The following is a 20,159-nucleotide window of genomic DNA, read 5'->3' as shown; positions in this document are numbered from 1 at the left end:
AAATAATTGCCAAAGTCATTTTATTTATTTTTTCCCCAGAAATCTCATGATGCAACTGGTTCAATTTGTTGTGTTTCCTGAAAAAATGACATAGGCGATTATTTCAAGACAGTGGTGTCCAAACTACGGCCCGGGGGCCATTTGCGGCCGCCGTTCATTTTTTAGTGGCCTGCGACATATGCTAAAAATGGCATTTCAAACAAAAATATTTGGAGATGGTCAAAGTAAGAAGGTGAAGATATTGAAAAACCGGTGCCATCAAAGGTTATTTTAGTTAACTAAAACTAACAAAATAACTAGTGCTGTCGACGAATAAAATTTTTAATCTGATTAATCACACTTTTTAATTTTGATTAATCACAATTAATCAGCTAAATACTTGCGTATTGGCGTAATATAAAATAAATACAAAATACAGTCACAAATATAGTCACACCTGCCCTATCGCGAGATGCTGTGACTATCGCGAGACCGGTAGCGAGACTGGGAAAATCTAACATGGCGGCGCCCTGCTGCTAAAATAGAATTAGCTCTATATTTCTAATTAAACCCGAATTTAACGACTAGATAAATTCGATTTTTTTCTTTTCTTTTTTTATTTTATTTTATTTATTTATTTTTTATTTTTTAAAGAGCTCAGAATTGTTCATTCGGTAGTCTTACCGATTCAACGTCTTGTCATCATTGCTTTTTTTTTTTTTTTTTTTTTTTTTTTTTTTTTTTTTTTTTTGTGTGTACGCGTGCGTGCGTTTGCGTGCGTTTGCGTGCGTGCGTGTGCATGCGTGCAAATACGTATAAATTTATACTCATTCATTCACCTAAAACCTTATAAATATCCCATTACCCTTCGCCTTAACCAGGTACTTCAGAATCTTGCCAGAGTCGTGAGATTTAAATGGTCAGGAGACCAGAGAAAAGGTCAGAAAAAAAAAAGAAATAAAGAGAAAAGAAAGGTAAATCAAAGTGAAATCCAGCACCGACCAAACACTTCCTGCCTTCCCCATGATTATAAAATCAAAGTCTTACGCCAACCCCGGAAGCCTCTAAATTCCAGCAAATTTAGCGAGATCTCAAGAGCCCAGAGGAAAAACTAAAGAGAGGAAGGAGGGAAGGATCGATAAGGCAGAGTGAGATCCATAGAAGCCAGTACATCCAATCCATCAAAGTGAAGTCCAGCACCAACAAGACCCCTCCTGCGTGGTTACAAAACCAGAGTCTTATGCCAACCCCAGAAACCTCATACTTCTAATAAATTAAGATCTCAAGTGACCAGAGGAAAAACTAAAGAGAGGAAGGAGGGAAGGATAGATAAAGCAAAGTGAGAACCACAGACACCAGCACCAACTGATTCAAGGGGCTGTGGGAGGGAGAGGGTACTTCTGTTGAGTTTCAGTAGATGCTGGTGCGACGGATCTGGCATGCATAAGGACCACCACCAAAGAAAGAAGCCGTCAACCGCGGTCCAGCAAAGCGAGCACCCCCCCCCCCCCCCCCGAAATCCCCAGGCCGCGGCAGCACCAAGGCCACCCCCAAGCCACCCGAGCGGACACCGGTCGGCGAGCCGACCCAGACACCCGGAACACCCCCGCCCCAGCCCCGGCCCACACCCCCGAGCCCAAGGCCGCAGAACGAGGCCCAGCGGGCCCCCACAGCGCCCCACCGGTCCCCAGCCCCCATCCCCCCACGACCCCCCCGCACCCCACCCAAACCCGCCATCCACCACGACCCAGGCCCCACCACCCCCGACCCCCAAACCCCCGAACACACCCCGACCCCCAGCACCCGACCCCCCACCCACCCATACCTCCACCCCCCCCCCCCCCCCAAACAAGCCGCCCCCCCCCCGACGGCCGCCACCCCCCCCCGCGAACCCGGCCCCCTGCGAGAACCCCCCACCCCCCCCCCCGGAAACCGGCACCGGGCAGCAGCGCAGAGAGGGAAGGTGTGCCCACCCCACCTCCAGCCGCGCGAGATTTGCACAGCGGCGGGAGGGGGGAAGCAGAGGAGGAAGCACCAGGGGAGAAGGCGGAACACCAGAACACCGAGCCCGGTGGGGAGAGGCCCCGGTCGTCACGCCAGAGTACTAGTGACACCTAACCCTGTTACTGAGTCCGCCAGCTCGCCGACTGGCGAGCTCTACCCTTACACCGTGAATGTGGCCCCACCCAGTGTATATACAAGTGTGTGCGTGTGGTGCATTAAAATTGGGAGCAGGTGAGTCGGAGCAGAGGGAAAAAATTTTCCCCTACTCCGACACACCCGTATCCCCCCCCAAAAAAATGAATATGTATATGTGTGGTGCATTAAAAAAGGGAATGGAGGGACAAAGAGGAGGGGCAGGGACACAAATGGGGGGGACCACAGCGCTGCCAGGCACTGCAGTCCATCCCCTCTGATGGCTCCCCGCCCCAACTCACCCCTCCCCTTGGACGTGAGGTGCATTAAAATTGGAGGGGAGTTGAAGGGTGAAGACGGTGTTTCCACCCTTCCCCACCCCCCCAAGAAATGTGTTGTGTGCCCTATGTGTATATTTACAAAGTGTATAGTGCAAGCTAGTGAAGTGAGTAAGAGGAGCGACCAGCGGGGCCTCACCCAACCCGGCGGGTGTAGGTGGCACGCCCGCCCCCCAGCACCCCCACCCCCACCCGCCCCCCACCTCATCCACCCGGCACCACAATGGGCGGACAGCCAGCTCAGCAGGGCTACCGGACAGCCCACCAGCCACCGGAGCCCGCCCGGGGCGCCAGGAGTTATACCGGAGTGGGGCAGGCCCCAAACCCTCGCCCGGCCCCCGGAGCCCGACGCCCGGGCCGGGGAGGGAGCCCCAGGCCCAGGGAGAGGGAGGGGGAGGGGCCGCAGGGCAGACAGGGAAGGGGGGGGGGAAGCGGGGAGAAGACGACAAGAAGGCGAAAGGGCGGCTGCAGGGCAGGAGGCGGGGGGGGGAGGAGGAGGGAGGGCGACAAGGGAAAAGGGACCGGGAGGCAGAGGAGGATGGGCGGGAGGAGGCGAGGAGGGAGAGGCGACGGGGGGAGGAAGGGGGAGGGGAGAGGGAACCACGGGGCACACCGGAGGCCCACCCACCCCGAACCGCGCCGCCGGGCACGGAGCAGCGGACCGCGCCGGGACGGCACCGCCCCGGGCACCAGGGGAAGCACCCCAACACCGCACCCCACAGGGGGCCCAGGGAGCGGCCAAGACGCAACCGCCACCGAGCAGACAACGGGGGGGGCAGAACCACCCCCGCCCGACCACAGGGGACGGCGTCAAGAAAATTGACCAATTAGCATGCAGTAACACCAAGTGTTGATGCTTAGTGCCCACTAGAAATAGATCTTAAGGAGTTATTGAGTATAGTGTCGTATAGTGTGGTATGCTCGAGCCCACTAGCAGCAACTAGGTTCCTGACTATATAAAAATAAAAACAATCAGATACAAAATACCAAATACAGAAGCAGCGAAAACAGAAGTTGTAACGATGTGGTGGCTCTCGTTAACAGGCAGAATCTTGGCAGGATTAAGTTGCCAAATTGAGATTAAAATATTCTATGTACATAGACCATATTTGTTTCAATCTTGATACTTGATTTTTATTTAAGGCAGAGATTTTTTCCATTGAGATATAATTTATTAGTAAGTTTAACCAGTGGTCGATATTTAGAGATTGTTTATTTTTCCAATTGACAAGGATTATTTTTTTAGCAATAGTAAGGGCTATAAATATAGTTTGAGATTGTTTACATGGTAGCTCAGTTATTGTTAAGTCACCTAGGAAACACAATCTTGGAGATAAAGGAAGCCTACAGTTTAATATATCAGCGAGCTTTTCCAAGATTTTAGTCCAGAAATGCAGCACTGGAGTACATGACCATAAAGCATGAAGATAAGTACCGGCAGTGTTTTGTGAGCACTGGAGACAAATGTCGGAGTCAGAGAGTCCCATTTTTTTCATCATATATTGTGTAATATATGTTCTATGAAGTATCTTATATTGGATAAGTTGCAAATTTGTCTGTTTGGACATTTTAAATACATTTTCACAGATTTGGGTCCAAAAGTCTGGTTCGGGAACTATAGACAAGTCTTTTTCCCATTTTAAAGTCGGTAAATACGTTTTATTTGTGTATAAAAATAACTTATATATTTTTGATATTTTCTTTATTGTTGTTGGAGAAAGCTTTATAATATCTTTAGCTAAGACAGGCAGTTGGAGCGTATCCTGAAGTGTTGGGATTTGTTTCTTAACCATATTTTTAACTTGCAGATAATGTAAGAAATTTCCCTTTTTTATTTCATATTTCTGGACCAAGTTTGTATACGATATAAACTTATTATCTGAGAAAAGATGATGAAGGTGTGTAATTCCTTTCTGCTCCCATAGGCTTAAATGGAACGACTGATTATTAAGTTGAAAGTCGGGGTTATGCCAAATGGGAGAGAGCCCACAGGGCGCCAATTGGGAATTTGTAATTTCTAATGCCTTCCACCAGGCAGTCAGGGTGGCGGCTATCATTGGGTTTTTAAAACAATTATGTCGTCTTATTGATTTTGTAATAAAGAGTAAATCTGACAGTCTAAGATTATTACAATCCTTCTGCTCCAATTCCAACCAACAGTTAGTATCTCTGTTGGGTTGTGTCCATAGCACAAGATATTGTAGTTGATTAGCTAAATAATAGTACATAAAGTTTGGTGCCTCTAAACCTCCTTTAGATTTACTTTCCTGAAGAGTAGATAGACTAATTTTGGCTTTTTTTTTATTCCAATAGAATTTTATGATAGCAGAGTCCAGCGATTGGAACCAGTTAGACGTAGGTTTAAATGGAATCATTGAAAATAAATAATTAATCTTTGGTAAAACTTTCATTTTTATAGTAGCTATCCGTCCTATTAAAGAGATCGGAAGATTATTCCAGCGCTCCAGGTCACTACGGATACTATCCAATAATGGTGAAAAATTTAAAGAAGTTAATTCAGTTAACTTAGGTGAAATTTTAACACCTAAGTATTTTAAATTACCTGTAGGAAAGGAGTAGTGTGGATCCTGACTTGTAGGATTCCATGAAATTTCTGTAATAGGTAATAATGTTGATTTTGTCCAGTTAATAGAGTAATCTGATAAGTGAGAGAATTTAGTTATTAATTTAAATGCTTCCCCTAGCGAGATAGCAGGTTCTTCTAAATAGAGTAATATATCATCGGCATATAGATTAATTTTATGTTCTATTGTCCCGGAGTGGATTCCTTGGATCCGTCTATCCTGACGTATAGCTAATGCAAGCGGCTCAATAAATATAGCAAATAATAAAGGAGAAATTGGGCACCCTTGTCTTGTTCCCCTTTGTAAAGTAAAACTCTGTGATGTAATCCCATTAGTAGTAACCGTAGCTTTAGGAGAATCATATAATATTGAGACCCATTGAATGAATGACTCCCCGAAGCCGAATTTATTTAAGACAGCAAAGAGGAAGGACCAGTTAACTTTATCGAATGCTTTTTCTGCATCCAGCGAAATAACAACTGCCTTTTTATCATACCGCTGTGACATACTAATCAAGTTAAAGAGTCTCCTAATATTATTAGTAGAATGACGACCTTTAATAAAACCTGTTTGATCACTATGAATAATTGTCGAGATTACCGTCTCTAATCGAGATGCCAAGGCCTTAGCGATAATTTTAATATCGGTATTAATTAGTGATATCGGTCGGTAACTTGACGGGAGGGTAGGGTCTTTTTCTGGCTTTAATAAAAGTTTAATTGCTGCTATATTCATATCTTGACGTATATCACCTTTACTTTTAATTTCAGTTACTACTCTTAGAAATAATGGAGCAAACATTAACCAGAAATGTTTAAAAAATATAGCCGGAAAGCCGTCTGGACCAGGTGCTCTGCCATTAGGCATACTTTCTAAAGCACGATACAACTCATCTATAGTAAGCGGGGTATCGAGAATATCTTTATGTTCAATAGATAACTGAGGTATATTTAAGCTGTTTAGGAATTCCTCAATATATTCAGGGTTAGGTCTATTAATTTCTGTGTATAGATTTCGATAATAGTTATAAAAAATATGGTTAATTTCTTCTGGTGATTGTGTGCATTCACCATTTATATCTTTAATAGCCGTTATAAGAGATTTTTCCCGATTCCGTTGAAGTTGATTTGCCAGGAATTTACCTGATTTATTATTATGTTCAAAATTATTATATCTCAACTGTTGTATTATAAACTCTGTCTTTTTAGATAACATGTTATCTAACTGTATTTTTATATTCTGTAGTTCTATCCATATTTGATTATTTGGGTTTAATACATATTCATCCGTTAGTTGTTTAATTTTATCTTCCAGGTATTTTTCTAATTTTTGATCCTGTTTCTTTTTATAAGTTGAATATGATATAATTTTCCCTCTAATTACCGCTTTCCCTGCTTCCCAGAGAAGAGATGGAGATATATTTGGAGAGTCATTTATTTCCAAAAAATCTGCCCACTCCCTTCTAATAATTTTATCAAACTCTACGTCTTTCAGTAATGAGATGTTAAAACGCCATATCGGGGGAGGTTTAAAGGTAGAGTCAATTTGTAGAGTGAGGGAGACTGGTGCATGATCACTTATAATTATAGAATGTATTTTTATAGCAGTTTTATCAGCAATAGAATTATTTGTAAGGAAAAAATCAATTCTTGAGAATGATCGGTGCACAGCAGAGAAGAAAGTAAATTCCTTCTTAGTTGGGTTTTGAAGTCTCCAGCCATCGCTGAGGCCAAAATCCTCCATATATTCATCTATTACTTTAGCGGATCGTAATCGCCTTGTATATATCGTATTATTAGAACGATCTATTAACGGGTTCAAGACCGTGTTAAAATCACCTCCAATAATAATAGTAGAATTTGTTGCTAAATCGAGTAACCGAGAGAAAAATTCATGGAAAAAATCAGGGTCATCATTATTTGGGGCATATAAATTACCAATTGTATATACTTTATTAAATATAGTTACCTGGATAATAATATATCGGCCCTCTAAATCTGTTACTATATTATTTAGAGTAAAGAATAAATTCTTATGTATAAGTATAGAGACACCTCTTTGTCTACTATTATAGGAGGCAGAGTAAACTTGACTAAAATTTTTATCTATAAATAATTTTTCTTCTGATTTTTGTAAGTGGGTTTCTTGTAGGAGACAAATATCTGCCTTAAATTTTGAGAGATGGTCTAAAATTTTTATTCTTTTTGCCTGGGAGCGAGCGCCACACACATTCCAGGAGACCAGAACTAATTTCTGCATACAAGCAATATAGACTCAGTCTTATGTATACATCTATATAAGCTGCTTATTAATATTAACATATTGTAGGATAGCAAAAGAGTAATTAGGCAATTTATATAATTTATATAAAGAGAGAGATAGCAAGTAGATAAGTATAATAGTGAAGAAACGTGGGGGGAAGTGAGTGTGAAGGAAATCTGTGGGGGATTCAACATAACAATACACCAGTAAATGGTGACCTAAGCGAGATTATTATTATTATTATTAATGTATTTTTTTTAAGAATATATTTTTATATTATTATTATTATTATTATTATTACTATATAGCCTATGCATAATATAAATTCATATTCTATTTCGTAACCCATTATCCATACATATACATATACATATATATACATATATACACATATACATACACATACATATACATATACATACGTCAAATAATCACACAATGCTCGGCTCTACCAATTGTCAGTTAGAACAGCCAAGGGGTCGAGGTTGGGTTTCGGAATAGCTGGCCGTCGATATATAATTTATCAACGACCATCGAAGTCCGTTTACCCTCCTGTCTATTTTGTTTCATTATAGGAAACAGTACTTTTCGCCGCTCGTTTATCTCTCTTGGGAATTGATCATTCATCCCGAAAGATGTCCCTTTGAGCTCCCGTCCTTTACTTTTTACCAATTCTTTATGTTTAAAATGTTCGAACTTAGCAATAATAGGACGGGGCTTATTGCCCTTACGAGCTCCGAGCCGGTGTACACGGTGAAAAGAGATATTATTTACCGTCTCCTGTGGGATCTTTAGCGATGATGTCATGAATTTTTTTATCTCACTCTCTGGATTATCTGGAGAATTTTCGGATATACCTGAGAATATTAGATTTTCCCGCATACTACGGGATTGAACATCTAAGACCGTTTCCTTTAGCATTTTATTTTCCTTTTTAATCGTCTCCAACTCGGCTGTGACAGCGACGAGAGAGGAGCGTAGCTCGGAGTTATCGCATTGGAGATCGCTTACCTGTTGGCTAACGAATTCCAAACTTGCCTTTAATTCTTTGACGTCCTCGCGGATAAGACAGAGGACGTCAAGTTTTTTATTTATGGAATCCAGCATACTCACCGATACGTCGGCGGTTGCTAAATCGTCCGTGTCTGTTGACGAGTCATTTTTCCTTTTTTTTTTTGAAGGATTATCCCGACTAGCCGCTGGCTCATCCATCGCGCAGCTATAAAAATAATCGTCAATAAAACGTTCGAGGTCGTCCACACTGGATAATATTTCCGATCTTTCTTAGAAAAGAAAAAAATCGAATTTATCTAATCATTAAATTCGGGTTTAATTAGAAATATAAAGCTAATTCTATTTTAGCAGCAGAGCGCCGCCATGTTAGATTTTCCCAGTCTCGCTACCGGTCACGCGATAGTCACAGCATCTCGCGATGGGAAAAAAAAGATTTTTTTCTTTTCTAAGAAAGATCTGAAATATTATCCAGTGTGGACGACCTCGAACGCTTTATTGACGATTATTTTTATAGCTGCGCGATGGATGATCTGGTGGCTAGTCGTGATAATCCTTCGAAAAAAAGGAAAAATGACTCGTCAACAGATACGGATGATTTAGTAACCGCTGACGTATCGGTGAGTATGCTGGATTCCATAAATAAAAAACTTGACGTCCTCTGTCTTATCCGCGAGGACGTCAAAGAATTAAAGGTAAGGTTGGAATTCGTTAGCCAACAGGTAAGCGATCTCCAACGAGATAATTCCGAGCTACGCTCCTCTCTCGTAGCTGTCACAGCCGAGTTGGAGACGATTAAAAAGGAGAATAAAATGCTAAAGGAAACGGTCTTAGATGTTCAATCCCGTAGTATGCGGGAAAATCTAATATTTTCAGGTATATCCGAAAATACCCCAGATAATCCAGAGAGCGAGATAAAAAAATTTATGACATTATCGCTAAAGATCCCTCAGGAGACGGTAAATAATATCTCTTTTCACCGTGTACACCGGCTCGGAGCTCGTAAGGGCAATAAGCCCCGTCCTATTATTGCTAAGTTCGAACATTTTAAACATAAAGAATTGGTAAAAAGTAAAGGACGGGAGCTCAAAGGGACATCTTTCGGGATGAATGATCAATTCCCAAGAGAGATAAACGAGCGGCGAAAAGTACTGTTTCCTATAATGAAACAAAATAGACAGGAGGGTAAACGGACTTCGATGGTCGTTGATAAATTATATATCGACGGCCAGCTATTCCGAAACCCAACCTCGACCCCTTGGCTGTTCTAACTGATAATTGGTAGAGCCGAGTATTGTGTGATTATTTGACGTATGTATATGTATGTGTATGTATATGTGTATATATGTATATGTATATATATGTGTATGTATATGTATGTATATGTATGGATAATGGGTTATGAAACTGAGAATATGAATTTATATCATGTATAGGCTATCCATCCATCCATCCATTTTCTTGACCGCTTATTCCTCACAAGGGTCGCGGGGGCTGCTGGCGCCTATCTCAGCTGGCTCTGGGCAGTAGGCGGGGGACACCCTGGACTGGTTGCCAACCAATCGCAGGGCACACAGAGACGAACAACCATCCACACTATGTATAGGCTATATAATAATAATAATAATAATAATAATAATATAAAAATATATTCTTAAAAAAAAAATAAAAAAAAATATAATAATAAAAATAATAATCTCGCTTAGGTCACTATTTACTGGTTTATTGTTATGTTGAATCCCCCACAGATTTCCTTCACACTCACTTCCCCCCTCGTTTCTTCACTATTATACTTATCTACTTGTTATCTCTCTCTTTATATAAATTATATAAATTGCCGAATTACTCTTTTGCTATCCTACAATATGTTAATATTAATAAGCAGCTTATATAGATGTATACATAAGACTGAGTCTATATTGCTTGTATGCAGAAATTAGTTCTGGTCTCCTGGAATGTGTGTGGCGCTCGCTCCCAGGCAAAAAGAATAAAAATTTTAGACCATCTCTCAAAATTTAAGGCAGATATTTGTCTCCTACAAGAAACCCACTTACAAAAATCAGAAGAAAAATTATTTATCGATAAAAATTTTAGTCAAGTTTACTCTGCCTCCTATAATAGTAGACAAAGAGGTGTCTCTATACTTATACATAAGAATTTATTCTTTACTCTAAATAATATAGTAATAGATTTAGAGGGCCGATATATTATTATCCAGGTAACTATATTTAATAAAGTATATACAATTGGTAATTTATATGCCCCAAATAATGATGACCCGGATTTTTTCCATGAATTTTTCTCTCGGTTACTCGATTTAGCAACAAATTCTACTATTATTATTGGAGGTGATTTTAACACGGTCTTAAACCCATTAATAGATCGTTCTAATAATACGATATATACAAGGCGATTACGATCCACTAAAGTAATAGATGAATATATGGAGGATTTTGGCCTCAGCGATGGCTGGAGACTTCAAAACCCAACTAAAAAGGAATTTACTTTCTTCTCTGCGGTGCACCGATCATTCTCAAGAATTGATTTTTTCCTTACAAATAATTCTATTGTTGATAAAACTGCTATAAAAATACATTCTATAATTATAAGTGATCATGCACCAGTCTCCCTCACTCTACAAATTGACTCTACCTTTAAACTACCCCCGATATGGCGTTTAAACATCTCATTACTGAAAGACGTAGAGTTTGATAAAATTATTAGAAGGGAATGGGCAGATTTTTTGGAAATAAATGACTCTCCAAATATACCTCCATCTCTTCTCTGGGAAGCAGGGAAAGCGGTAATTAGAGGGAAAATTATATCATATTCAACTTATAAAAAGAAACAGGATCAAAAATTAGAAAAATACCTGGAAGATAAAATTAAACAACTAACGGATGAATATGCAATAAACCCAAATAATCAAATATGGACGGAACTACAGAATATAAAAATACAGTTAGATAACATGTTATCTAAAAAGACAGAGTTTATAATACAACAGTTGAGATATAATAATTTTGAACATAATAATAAATCAGGTAAATTTCTGGCAAATCAACTTCAACGGAATCGGGAAAAATCTCTTATAACGGCTATTAAAGATATAAATGGTGAATGCACACAATCACCAGAAGAAATTAACCATATTTTTTATAACTATTATCGAAATCTATACTCAGAAATTAATAGACCTAACCCTGAACATATTGAGGTATTCCTAAATAGCTTAAATATACCTCAGTTATCTACTGAACATAAAGATATTCTAGATGCCCCGCTTACTATAGATGAGTTGTATCGTGCTTTAGACAGTATGCCTAATGGCAGAGCACCTGGTCCAGATGGCTATCCGGCTACATTTTTTAAACATTTCTGGTTAATGTTTGCTCCATTATTTCTAAGAGTAGTAACTGAAATTAAAAGTAAGGGTGATATACGTCAAGATATGAATATAGCAGCAATTAAACTTTTATTAAAGCCAGAAAAAGACCCCACCCTCCCGTCAAGTTACCGACCGATATCACTAATTAATACCGATATTAAAATTATCGCTAAGGCCTTGGCATCTCGACTAGAGACAGTAATCTCGACAATTATTCATAGCGAACAAACAGGTTTTATTAAAGGTCGTCATTCTACTAATAATATTAGGAGGCTCTTTAACTTGATTAGTATGTCACAGCGGTATGATAAAAAGGCAGTTGTTATTTCGCTGGATGCAGAAAAAGCCTTCGATAAAGTTAACTGGTCCTTCCTCTTTGCTGTCTTAAATAAATTCGACTTCGGGGAGTCATTCATTCAATGGGTCTCAATATTATATGATTCTCCTAAAGCTACAGTTACTACTAATGGGATTACATCACAGAGTTTTACTCTACAAAGAGGTACAAGACAAGGGTGCCCAATGTCTCCTTTATTATATGCTATATTTATTGAGCCGCTTGCATTAGCTATACGTCAGGATAGACGGATCCAAGGAATCCACTCCGGGACAATAGAACATAAAATTAATCTATATGCCGATGATATATTCCTCTATTTAGAAGAACCTGCTATCTCGTTCGGGGAAGCATTTAACTTAATAACTAAATTCTCTCACTTATCAGATTACTCTATTAACTGGACAAAATCAACATTATTACCTATTACAGAAAATTCATGGAACCCTACAAGTCAGGATCCACACTACTCCTTTCCTACAGGTAATTTAAAATACTTAGGTGTTAAAATTTCACCTAAGTTAACTGAATTAACTTCTTTAAATTTTTTACCATTATTGGATAGCATCCGTAGTGACCTGGAGCGCTGGAATAATCTTCCGATCTCTTTAATAGGACGGATAGCTACTATAAAAATGAAAGTTTTACCAAAGATTAATTATTTATTTTCAATGATTCCATTTAAACCTACGTCTAACTGGTTCCAATCGCTGGACTCTGCTATCATAAAATTCTATTGGAATAAAAAAAAGCCAAAATTAGTCTATCTACTCTTCAGGAAAGTAAATCTAAAGGAGGTTTAGAGGCACCAAACTTTATGTACTATTATATAGCTAATCAACTACAATATCTTGTGCTATGGACACAACCCAACAGAGATACTAACTGTTGGTTGGAATTGGAGCAGAAGGATTGTAATAATCTTATACTGTTTGATTTACTCTTTATTACAAAATCAATAAAACGACTTAATTATTTTAAAAACCCAATGATAGCCGCCACCCTGACTGCCTGGTGGAAGGCATTAGAAATTACAAACTCCCAATTGGCGCCCTGTGGGCTCTCTCCCATTTGGCATAACCCCGACTTTCAACTTAATTATCAGTCGTTCCATTTAAGCTTATGGGAGCAGAAAGGAATTACACACCTTCATCATCTTTTCTCAGATAATAAGTTTATATCGTATACAAACTTGGTCCAAAAATATGAAATAAAAAACGGAAATTTCTTACATTATTTGCAAGTTAAAAATATGGTTAAGAAACAAATCCCAACACTTCAGGATACGCTCCAACTGCCTGTCTTAGCGAAAGATATTATAAAGCTTTCTCCAACAACAATACAGAAAATATAAAAAATATATAAGTTATTTTTATATACAAATAAAACGTATTTACCAACTTTAAAATGGGAAAAAGACTTGTCTATAGTTCCGGAACCAGACTTTTGGACCCAAATCTGTGAAAATGTATTTAAAATGACCAAACAGACAAATTTGCAACTTATCCAATATAAGATACTTCATAGAACATATATTACACAATATATGATGAAAAAAATGGGACTCTCTGACTCCGACATTTGTCTCCAGCGCTCACAAAATACTGCCGATACTTATCTTCATGCTTTATTGTCATGTACTCCAGTGCTGCATTTCTGGACTAAAATCTTGGAAAAGCTCGCTGATATATTCAACTGTAGGCTTCCTTTATCTCCAAGATTGTGTTTACTAGGTGACTTAACAATAACTGAGCTACCATGTAAACAATCTCAATCTATACTTATAGCCCTTACTATTGCTAAAAAAAAATAATCCTTGTCAATTGGAAAAATAAACAATCTCTAAATATCGACCACTGGTTAAACTTACTACTAAATTATATCTCAATGGAAAAAATCTCTGCCTTAAATAAAAATCAAGTATCAAGATTTAAACAAATATGGTCTATGTACATAGAACATTTTAATCTTAATTTGGCAACTTAATCCTGCCTAGATTCTGCCTGTTAACGAGAGCCACCACATCGTTACAACTTCTGTTCTCGCTGCTTCTATATTTGGTATTTTGTATCTGATTGTTTTTATTTTTATATAGTCAGGAACCTAGTTGCTGCTAGTGGGCTCGAGCACACCACACTATACGACACTATACTCACTAACTCCTTAAGATTTATTTCTAGTGGGCACTAAGCATCAACACTTGGTGTTACTGCATGCTAATTAGTCAATTTTCTTGACGCCGTCCCCCGTGGTCGGGCGGGGGTAGCTCTGCCCCCCCCGTTGTCTGCTCGGTAGCGGTTGCGTCTTGGCCGCTCCCTGGGCCCCCTGTGTGGTGCGGTGTTGGGGTGCTTTCCCTGGTGCCCGGGGCGGTGCAGTCCCTGCGCGGTCCGCTGCTCCGTGCCTGGCGGCGCGGTTCGGGGCGGGTGGGCCTCTGGTGTGGCCCGTGGTTCCCTCTCCCCTCCCCCTTCCTCCCCCCCGTCGCCTCTCCCTCCTCGCCTCCCCCCGCCCATCCTCCTCTGCCTCCCGGTCCCTTTTCCCTTGTCGCCCCCCCCGCCCCTCCTGCCCTGCAGCCGCCGTTTCGCCTTCTTGTCGTCTCCTCCCCGCTTCCCCCTCCCCCCTTCCCTGTCTTCCCCCCGCCCCCTCCCCCTCCCTCTCCCTGGGCCTGGGGCTCCCTTCCCGGCCCGGGCGTCGGGCTCCGGGGGCCGGGCGGGGGTTTGAGGCCTGCCCCACAAGGGTAGAACTCCTGGCGCCCCGGGCGGGCTCCGGTGGCCGGTGGGCTGTCCAGTAGCCCTGCTGCGCTGGCCCTGTCCGCCTATCGTGGTGCCAGATGGGTGTGTGTGTGTGTGTGTGGGGGGGGGGGGGGGGGGGGGGGGGGCGTGCCACCTACACCCGCCGGGTTGGGTGAGGCCCCGCTGGTCGCTCCTCTTACTCACTTCACCAGTTTTGCACTATACACTTTGTAAATACACACATAGGGCACACAACACATTTCTTGGTGGGGTGGGGAAGGGTCGAAACGGGGTGAGTTGGGGCGGGGAGCCATCAGGGGGGATGGACTGCAGTGCCTGGCAGCGCTGTGGTCCCCCCCATCTGTGTCCCTGCCCCACCACTTTGTCCCTCCATTTCCTTTTTTTAATGCACCGCACATATACATATTCATTTTTTTGGGGGGGATGCGGGTGTATCGGAGTAGGGGAAATTTTCTCCCTCTGCTCCGACTCACCTGCTCCCAATTTTAATGCACCACACGCACACACTTGTATATACACTGGGTGGGGCCACATTCACGGTGTAAGGGTAGAGCTCGCCAGACGGCGAGCTGGCGGACTCAGTGCTCGCTTTGCTGGACCGCGGTTGACGGCTTCTTTCTTTGGTGGTGGTCCTAATGCATGCCAGATCCATCGCACCAGCATCTACTGAAACTCAAACAGAATTTGCCTCTCCCTCCCACAGCCCCTTGAATCAGTGGGTGCCGGTGTCTGTGGATCTCACTGCTTTATCTATCCTTCCCTCCTTCCTCTCTTTAGTTTTTCCTCTGGTCACTTGAGATCTCAATTTATTGGAAGTTTGAGGTTTCTGGGGTTGGCATAAAACTCTGGTTTTGTAACCACGCAGGAGGGGTTTGGTTGGTGCTGGATTTCACTTTGATGGATTGGATGTACTGGCTTCTATGGATCTCACTCTGCCTCATCGATCCTTCCCTCCTTCCTCTCTTTAGTTTTTCTTCTGGTCTCTTGAGATCTCGCTAATTTGTTGGAATTTAGAAGCTTCCGGGGTTGGCGTAAGACTTTGATTTTGTAACCATGGGGAAGGCAGGAAGTGTTTGGTCGGTGCTGGATTTCACTTTGATTTATCTTTCTTTTCTCTTTATTTTTTCTGACCTTTTCTCTGGTCTCCTGACCATTTGAACCTCACGACTCTGGTAAGATTCTGAAGTACCTGGTTAAGGCGAAGGGTAATGGGATATTTATAAGGTTTTAGGTGAATTAATGAGTATAAATTTATACGTATTTGCACGCAAACGCACACACGCAAACGCACGAAAAAATAAATAAATAAATACAGTAATATTTTGACAACACATTTTATGATATGAATGTCATTTGCAAACATTGATTGAATGCATGTACGCAATTGCATGCATGCGTGTATTGCTCAAAATGTAACAGCATCATATCAATTGGGTGCAATTCAGCAATTATTAATTAAACGCAAATTACTTTTGTTTTATCTAAAGTCCCGTCGGGGTGTTTTTGAAAGTGAAATTTACCACCGAGCACACCGACTGGAGTCACCCCGCTCATTTTGGAACAACAGGCATAGGAAATACCGTGCATTGACCTCATCATTGACCTGCGCAGCCTTCAATGTAACCATCCGCGGTTACTTTCAAGGCTCAAGTGCGGTCGAAAAAAAATGTGATTAATCTGCGTTAATACGTGATTAATGCAACAATTTTCTGTGATTAATTAATCTATTAACGCTTTAACTTTGACAGCCCTAAAAATAACTAAAACTAAAATTCAAAAAACAATTTTGTTACACAATAAAATAAAAACAAAAATGCTTTTTAAAAAAAAAACTAACTGAAACTACATTTTATGTTTACAAAACTAACTAAAACTATAACTATAGCAAAAATGTCCTTCGTTTTAGTCTTTGGTATGATTTTCAGTAGCTTCATTTTGATATCAACCGGAATAATGACGAAAGTATGCCACACAGGAGTGACGTCATCCAGCAGCAGCCAATAGAAAAGCACCTTCAGATGACGTCGCTCCAATGGTTTATATATATATATATATTTTTAAATATTGCGCACAAGTAATATACATAAAAAAAAACGAAAACTAATAATGAAACTAACTAAAACTAAACTAAAACTAAGCATTTATTAAAGAGCAAAAACTAATAAAAACAGAACCACCCTGAAAACTAATAAAAACTAATTAAACATTCCAACACTATAAATAATAACACAACTGCCATATTACAAATAAAATGGTTTATATACTGTAGCTTTTATATGCAAAAGCACAAATAAATTATTTGTACAATTTTTAGTACTAAACACAATTTCTCTTCATAACATTATGTGGCCCTTGCGTCCTTCTAATTTTCTGTGTGTGGCCCTCAAATGAAAAAGTTTGGACACCCCTATTTTAATAAGACATCGGTATCCAATATGCGATCATTTGTGGCATAATGGCATAACATTAAAATGTGTTTTATTTATTTTTTATGTTCTAGTTTTTAGTCATCAAAGTGAAATTTAGTTTATGACATAAAAAGATTTACACTCAAAATGGCTTCCATATGTGAAAAGTAATGCCACAGACATTTTTTTGTTTTCATAGCATTTAAATATTTTTTTTATGATGCTGAATCCTATCCTCTCTCTTTTCAGTGAAAAACGGTAAAAATGGAAAGCTGCATGTTCTTACGCTGCAGAACATGGAGCAGGACAGTCTGCATTTTGACTTGGCCGCAGACTCTTTGGAGGAACTTTTTGAATGGTACAAGGTGGCTTGGGGCATCACTCAGAGAGAGATGAGAAAGCAATTCAGTCGAGAACAAGAGGCAAGTGTTTGCTTTTCAAATATCTCGATGAGGAATGTTCGGTTATTAATAGTTAATTTTTAAGCATCCCCCTCTTAGCCGCACTGCAATTATATTGCAATTACATGACACCTGTAGCCCACATACCTCCATTGGTATACTGTATTGTCATTGTTATTTTTACCATTATCATTATTATATAAATGAGTTACAAGTATTGGAGCATGTAAACTTTAACATCATCGTTTTAACTAAATGTTTACATGATATTTGAATTATAAAGGCATTTGTACCCTTTTAATTGATGCTTACTGGCACATTTCTAGGAAAGTTATTCAAAGAAATGCAAATACAAGCCACATGTTGGACCTCTACCGTTTACATAATTTTTATGGATCACCGAGCATGGGTGGTCTTGCCTCATTACTGAGAATACAGTACAAGGAAGTGACATGTTTGTCTAACCTCAGATCAGGCAGCAGGAGGAAGTGGAGAGGAAGGCAGAGGTTGCTAAGGAGATGTCAGACCTGGTTGTATACTGTCAGCCACGCAGCAAGGACAAGGACCGCTTTGGTAAATGCATGCAGTTCACATTATGGGGGGAAAGGGGGGCTGGGGGTAAAATTTTATAATTGTTGGTACTCCGTTAACCGAAGAAAATAAATAAATAAATTAATAAATTAATTTAATAATTTAAAAAATGCAAAATCAGACATTGGCTCTGAATTGTGGTGCAACAGAAGTATAAAAAAATAAAAATAAGAAAAAAAAGTCATGAAATAGGCCTGGACATGCATGATGGTATCCTAAAAAAAAAAAAAAAAGTCATGAAAAACTGCTATATATATATATATATATATATATATATATATATATATATATATATATATATATATATATATATATATATATATATAAACGATGTATTAAAGATTGAAAATAATTTGACCATAGGGACATGTTCAAGATATGTCCTCTAACTAGCATTTTAGGCATTTTCAAACTTTTAATAAGCATTCAGTCGGCCTATTTAAAGGCAAGTAGTCAGTGTGTTGTTTGGTGCCATGGTGTGTACACCCTCCCTGGATGTGGCCACAGGAGACAAGTTGAAAAGATGAATTGTAGGAATGGTAACAATATAGTCCATAACAATCCCCAAATAATTTAAAGGTCAAAAATACTAAGAAGAGAACACCGTCCCTACTTTGAAACATGGAGGAATCATCGTTTAATGCATCGGGCACAGGATGTCATGAATCTATGGAGGGTACAATGAAATTCTCTCAAGATTTGTATTTTTGTTATTATCAGTATTATCGTGATATTAAAACTGCCACAATATCGTCGTCGCCATGTTCACGGTATTTAAATGCACCAATCTGTTAAAAAAGAAGTCAGGTTGATTTCCATTTGTGCTGTTATAGCACTCTCTGGTGGCTAGTTTTTTAGTGGAATTTAATTTTCTTTTGGGATGTTTTGGCCCTTCTATGTTTAAAATCTACATTAATTCTCAGATAAAGGGGAACATAATATGCCTGTGAAGCAAGTCATTATGTGGAGGAACTCAATATATGCGTGCATTAACAACATAACAATAATAATAACAATAATAACTAGAGCTGCGAGCAGCTATAAAGGGCCCTCGCAACCTGGGCCATGTTGGGGTACTTGCACGTCGGGGTACTGGCATGTTGGGGTACTGTCAAATAGGACAAGTACCATCTAAAATGTTTTTGACAAGCCTTGTGTGTGCAAAGTTTTATCAAAAGGCCAAAGATGGTGCGCAATTCCCAAAATAAATTCAAAATGGCGGACTTCCTTTTAGGTTTAGCATACGGCTACAGAATACTTTTTGTAGGTCTTAGGCTAATAGGTGTGCCTCCCAGTTTTCACAAATCTATGTCAAGTCATCTTTAGTTATATATTGCTTGAATCATACAATCGGAAATGCTCCATAAAAATGCATAGAGGGCGCGATTGAGCACAACGTTGGGTTACTTGCACGTCGGGGTACTGGCACGTTGGGGTACTGTTACATGGAACAAGGACCATTTAAAATGTTAATGTTTTTTCCATGCCTTGTGTGTGCAAAGTTTCATGAAAAAGGACAGAAATGATGCATAATTCCCAAAATAAAATCAGAATAGCGGACTTCCTCTTTGGTTTAGCAAATGGCTACATAATACTTTTTTGTAGGTTTTAGGCTGGTAGGGGTCTGTCCTAATTTTCACAAATCTAGCAAAATCATACAATCGGAAATACTTAATAAAAATGTCTAGAGGGTGCATTTATTGCAAATTGCACAAAAAAATCTCTAAAAATTCATGTTCATTACAATGTGTGTGTGTGATGTCTGATGTGTGTGCAAAGTTTCACAAGTTTTCACACATGTATAGATAAAAAAAACAAAGCAGCACTTTACTTGGCAACCAATGCATCGCTATAGCAGCAGCGTGCGACAAAATAAAAAACTTTTGATAACTTTGCATCTTAAACATCTTAAGATGAAACACACCAAGTTTGAAGACGGTCGGATGAATTTTGTAGGAGTAGTTAAAATATGA

At 39.9% G+C, this 20,159-nt stretch overlaps 1 protein-coding gene across 5 annotated transcripts in view; it reads left to right on the top strand.

The window, feature by feature from the left end:
• The window catches only part of plcg2 (phospholipase C, gamma 2), a 181,651-nt gene that overhangs the window by 31,741 nt on the left and 129,751 nt on the right, over nt 1–20,159 (top strand). For all 5 annotated transcript variants that reach the window (XR_013282723.1, XR_013282722.1, XM_077515502.1 and 2 more), the window contains exons 25-26: nt 17,444–17,616; nt 18,066–18,168. Coding sequence is in view for 3 of the 5 variants with exons in the window: in XM_077515502.1 (XP_077371628.1) it covers nt 17,444–17,616; nt 18,066–18,168 (276 nt within the window). In the remaining 2 variants the exon portion in view is untranslated. The remainder of the gene's footprint in view (nt 1–17,443; nt 17,617–18,065; nt 18,169–20,159) is intronic.

The sequence above is a fragment of the Festucalex cinctus genome, chromosome 3 (assembly GCF_051991245.1).
Source record: "Festucalex cinctus isolate MCC-2025b chromosome 3, RoL_Fcin_1.0, whole genome shotgun sequence".
Lineage (NCBI taxonomy): Eukaryota > Metazoa > Chordata > Actinopteri > Syngnathiformes > Syngnathidae > Festucalex > Festucalex cinctus.
Note: the sequence above shows the minus strand (reverse complement) of the source record. Positions and strands in the feature narration are given on the sequence as shown.